We start from the raw sequence: 4,923 nt of genomic DNA, 5'->3' as shown, positions 1-4,923 counted from the left end.
TAAATGGCCAAAACGTATGCGAAAAGGAGGTCAAAACAATGGAACATCATGAAAATGCAAATTAAATTGAATGAATTATCACCTCCTATTTGTGAGGGTGGCTATTAGAAAAAAATGTCAAAAGATAAAAATTTTGGTGAGGATGTGGAGAAAAGGGAACCCTTCCTTTTACACTGCTGATGGGAATGTAAATTGTTACAAGCACCAGAGTAAAAGTGCAAGGTTTCTTCAAGATTTTTAAAAAATGGTTAACTGTCATTTGACAGCAATTCTAATTCTGGGTAATTATCAATGAAAATAAAATTAGTATTGTGAAGGTATGGTTGCGTTATCATGTTCATTGTAGTATTATTCAAAATAGCCAAACTATAGAAGCAAACTAAGAAATAGTGCTAACTGTACACAATACAATAATATTAAGCCTTTAAAAAGGAAAGACATCTTGTCATTGCAGTAACATTTATGAACCTGGAGGATATTATGTTAAATGATATAAGCCAGACATAGAAAAATGGTTACATGTGGAATGTAAACTGAAAGAAACAGAGCAGAACTGTCAGCAAAGTTCAAGATTGTGAAAATAATAAGGTCATATTGATTGGAATATACAAATTTACTATTGTAAGATTAATAGATTAATAAGTTCTAGAGACCTATTGTACAGCATGGTGACTGTAATTAATAATAACGTTTATTACACTAGAGACTTGCTGAGAGTAGATCTTCACCACAAAAATAAACTATTTGAGGTGATGTACAAGTTAATTCACCTAGTTCTGATAATCATTTTACAATACATGTATATCAACACATCATTTTGTACACCTTGAACATGCAATGATTCTTTTGTTTCCATGGAGGATTGGTTGCAAGACTCCCTGCCTGTACCAAAGTCTGTAGATGCTCACAAATCCCTCATGTAAATGGATAGCATTTGCATATAAGCTATATACATCTTCTCACATAGTTTAAATCTTCTCTAGACTATTTTCCCTTCTACAATGTATATACCTCATAAGCAGTTATCACACTGCATCATATAGGGAATAATGTCCACAAATAGCATGGACATGTTCAGTATACAGTATATAAGATAATATGTTTTGTTCTGTAGTTTGTTATAACTGAACATGCAGAACCTACAGAGAGAGGCCCAAATGAATATAATTTGTATTTTTCAATTTTTCCTAAGTAAAGCTGAAATCCAAAAGGAGGAAAACATGAAGTGAAATAAGCTAGTCACAAAAGAACAAGCACTGCAAAAAAGTCAATCAATCTATCAATACAAAATTATTCCCCTACCCCATTAATGATAATCATCTAGCATTTTGTATTTTTCCTCATAGAACTACTCCATATGACATATTATTCTTATTTGCTTATGCATTTGCTGTGCTTCTCTCATTAAGATTCCAAATATCAAAGGGTGCTATATCATGGAATCATTATCTATCTTTTTTTTTTTTTTTTTTTTTTTTTTTTTTTTTTTTTTTTTTTGCTGGCTGCAGCAAGAAACTTTATTTGTTTGGTCCCAGGTTTGGGAGAGGGTCCAGGGCTGTGAACAAGCTGCCTAGCGGCTGGCAGGAGAGCGCAGGCAGACGCGCGGCGCGGCTGGCTCCGGGGCCCCTAGTCGTGCTTGAGCGTGAGCCTCTCGAAGAGGTACTCGCCCAGCGAGGCATGGGGGCCGCTCAGGCGGCGGATGTTGGTCAGGTGGTCGCCCATCTTCTTCAGGAGCTTCACCTCCTCGTCCAGGAAGTGGTTCTCCAGGAAGTCACAGAGGTGAGGGTCCGTGTGGGCGGAGCCCAAGGCATGAAGGTCCAGGAGGGCCTGGTTCAGGTTCTTCTCCAGGGCCAAGGCGGCTTCCATCGCATTGAGGGTCTTGCCCCACTCATCCTGGGACGGCTTCTGCAGGTCCTGGAAGAGGGCACGGCCTCCACGCTGGTTTTGCATCTTCAGGAGCCGCTCGGCGGCCTCGCGCTTCTCCTCCGCCAACTCGCGGAAGAAGTGGCTCACGCCTTCCAGAGCTACATCCTCGCGGTCGAAATAGAAGCCCAGAGAGAGGTAGGTGTAGGAGGCCCGCAGGTGCAGATTGACCAGGTGGTTGATGGCAGCCTCCACCTCGGGGGAGTAGTTCTGACGGATCTGGGAGGCCATGGTTGGCGGCGGGGTGAGATGATCACAGAACCGCGGTGGGCTGGTCCCAGAAGCAGGAGGTGGCCGAGAGGTGGTCCCGGAGCTTCTGACTGGAGAGGCGGTCGGAAGGCGGTCGAAGCCTGTGAGAGAGTCCCCGGGCCTGTTCCGTTCAAACACTGTTGAAGCAAGACACAGGTCCGTGGGTCTCCCGGCGCCACAGCTCACTAGGCTAATCCTCCGCCTTGTGGCGCCGGCACACTGAGTTCTAGTCCCAGTCGGGGCACCGGTCCTGTCCCGGTTGCCCCTCTTCCATGCCAGCTCTCTGCTGTGGCCAGGGAGTGCAGCGGAGGATGGCCCAAGTGCTTGGGCCCTGCACCCCATGGGAGACCAGGAGAAGCACCTGGCTTTTGCCATTGGAACAGAGCGGTGTGCCAGCCGCAGCGCGCCTACCGCGGCGGCCATTGGAGGGTGAACCAACTGCGAAAAGGAAGACCTTTCTCTCTGTCTCCCTCTACTGTCTACTCTGCCTGTCAAAAAAAAATAAAAAAAAATAATAATTATTACTGTTCAATAAATATTTCTTAAAAACTCAGATGGATAAAATCACCTTTCAGAATGCTTACTATATGTGTTACTTTATTATTTTTTAAATATTATTTAAATATATTAAATAATATATAATTATATATTATATAATATATAATTAAATAATTATATTTAATAAATATAAATTTCCAAAGCACAACTTTTGGATTACAGGGGCTTTTTGCCCCCATAACTTCCCTCCCACCTGCAATCCTCCCATCTCCCGCTCCCTCTCCCATTCCATTTACATCAAGATTCATTTTCAATTGTCTTTATATACAGAAGATCAATTTAGTATATATTAAGTAAAGATTTCAACAGTTTGCACCCACACAGAAACACAAAGCGTAAAGTACTGTTTGAGTACTAGTTATAGCATTAATTCACATTGTACAACACATTAAGGACAGAGATCCTACATGGGGAGTTTAGTGCACAGTGACTCCTCTTCTTGACTTAACAGTTGACACTCTTGTTTATGATGTCAGTAATCACCCTAGGCTCTTGTCATGAGTTGCCAAGGTTATGGAAGCCTTTTGAGTCGCCAACTCCAATCTTATTTAGACAAGGTCATAGTCAATGAGAGTATTTTAGGCATGGAAAGCCAAGACACTCTGGCAAAATAAATAAATAAATAAATAAATAAATGAAAGATGTCTGCGAGTGAGATCCAGTGGAAAGAGTAGGCCATCAAAGAAGGAGGTACCTTTCTCTGAAGGGAGGAGAGAACTTCTACTTTATTATTTTTTTATTAAACTTTTATTTAATGAATATAAATTTCCAAAGTATAGCTTATGGGTTACAATGGCTTCCCCCCTCCCATAACTTCCCTCCCGCATGTTATCCTTTTAAAAATATACAATTTGTCGTATTCCTATTACAGTAATGATTATTTGAGGACTGGGTAGATTAGTAGCTTGCCCTAGCTCATTCAATTGCTAAATGACAAGGCTAGTATTTGAACTTAGCTTTATTAAACATGAAAGTCCATACTCTAAATCTGAACTGTACTGCATTTTCAGTTTGTATGTTGTTACCGGAAACTCTATCATAGATCTAGAAATAATGTAGAAAGTAAAGAAAAGTATGTTGCCAGTTATAAATTTCTCAGTGAACCTTCTTTTCCTCCACATAAAAGAAACATGTGTTCCAGCAAAGCTTCATATTTTGGGGAAGGTTTTCATTAAGTGACTTCTAACTACGTGTTTGTGAAGTAGCCATGAGTCACTTAATTCCAAGTGACTGGTGTATAAACCTAGTGGAATGTTTTGTGCAGCTTAATCAATTCTCGACCAGATCTCAAATAACCTTTTTTTTTTTAAAGAATGATTTTTCTCTACCACTGGCTTCACATTTGACCCTGTAAAGGATGTAGAAACCTGCCTCCACCCCCCTTGCTCAGCCTGTTAGATATTTAGTTTACAAATGTATGTTTACAAACATATTTACAATATACTTACAAACTATCTGAAACTAACTGTGCTGCTATAGAGCAATATTTTGTTGTCCTACTTAGCATAATTTCCCAGTCCCCTCCCCTAAGGAAGATTAATTCACACGCATCATTTCAGCATTTTCAGCTGCTTCCTTTCTGGCTTTCACATTTGTTAAGAGTGCCAGTAAATCTCTTTCAACACATGAGCTAGCCCTGAACAATTGCTGCAAACATGGAGAGAGTCATCCTTATACTAATAATGTGACTAACTTGGCAGGTAGAAATCATTGCTTTCCCTCAAGCATGGGAAAGGACACAAATCCATGACACCCTCAAGGCTGCCTATGTGATTGACATCTTTCACTCTGTGATTTTTCCTCTTAATTTCTTGAGCTAATTCATTTTCTTGCATTCATGTCCTCAGAGAGCAGAGTTCATTTTTGATGTTTCCTTAGTACCTTAATTGTCATTGTCCATTGTATTGTATGCAGCTAGTTTTTCCTACCAGAAGTAGTTTTCTCCTCCTCATAGCAAGATTGTAGTCATACTATAACAATATGCCTAATTGACGATGGCAGACTAATAAAGTGCATTTTTATAAAGCTTTTTGAAGTAAGCAGAGGGTGCTGTCACTGTTTTTCAAGTGATTTAGGTTTACCTTGCATCATCTTAAACTACTTTAGTGTCAGAAACATGGGGAGGGAAAGAAGACATGAAGTGACAATGAAGTGGCAAGCACAGAGCAATAGAAAAAAAATGTTTCCTACTGC

General features: G+C 40.2%; 1 protein-coding gene across 1 annotated transcript; it reads right to left on the bottom strand.

Moving 5' to 3' along the window:
- Nucleotides 1-1,501: 1,501 nt before the first annotated feature.
- Nucleotides 1,502-2,341, bottom strand: LOC133760823 (ferritin light chain-like). The gene has a single exon (XM_062193411.1). It carries the CDS (start codon nucleotides 2,152-2,154, stop codon nucleotides 1,627-1,629), a length of 528 nt encoding a protein of 175 aa, XP_062049395.1. The 5' UTR covers nucleotides 2,155-2,341; the 3' UTR covers nucleotides 1,502-1,626.
- Between the last annotated feature and the right edge of the window lie 2,582 nt (nucleotides 2,342-4,923).

Source organism: Lepus europaeus, chromosome 5 (assembly GCF_033115175.1).
Source record: "Lepus europaeus isolate LE1 chromosome 5, mLepTim1.pri, whole genome shotgun sequence".
NCBI classification, from domain to species: domain Eukaryota; kingdom Metazoa; phylum Chordata; class Mammalia; order Lagomorpha; family Leporidae; genus Lepus; species Lepus europaeus.
Note: the sequence above shows the minus strand (reverse complement) of the source record. Positions and strands in the feature narration are given on the sequence as shown.

What these genes read in the sequence shown, in the direction of transcription:
- LOC133760823 (XM_062193411.1), bottom strand. Translation starts at nt 2,154, where the DNA reads ATGGCCTCCCAGATCCGTCAGAACTACTCCCCCGAGGTGGAGGCTGCC.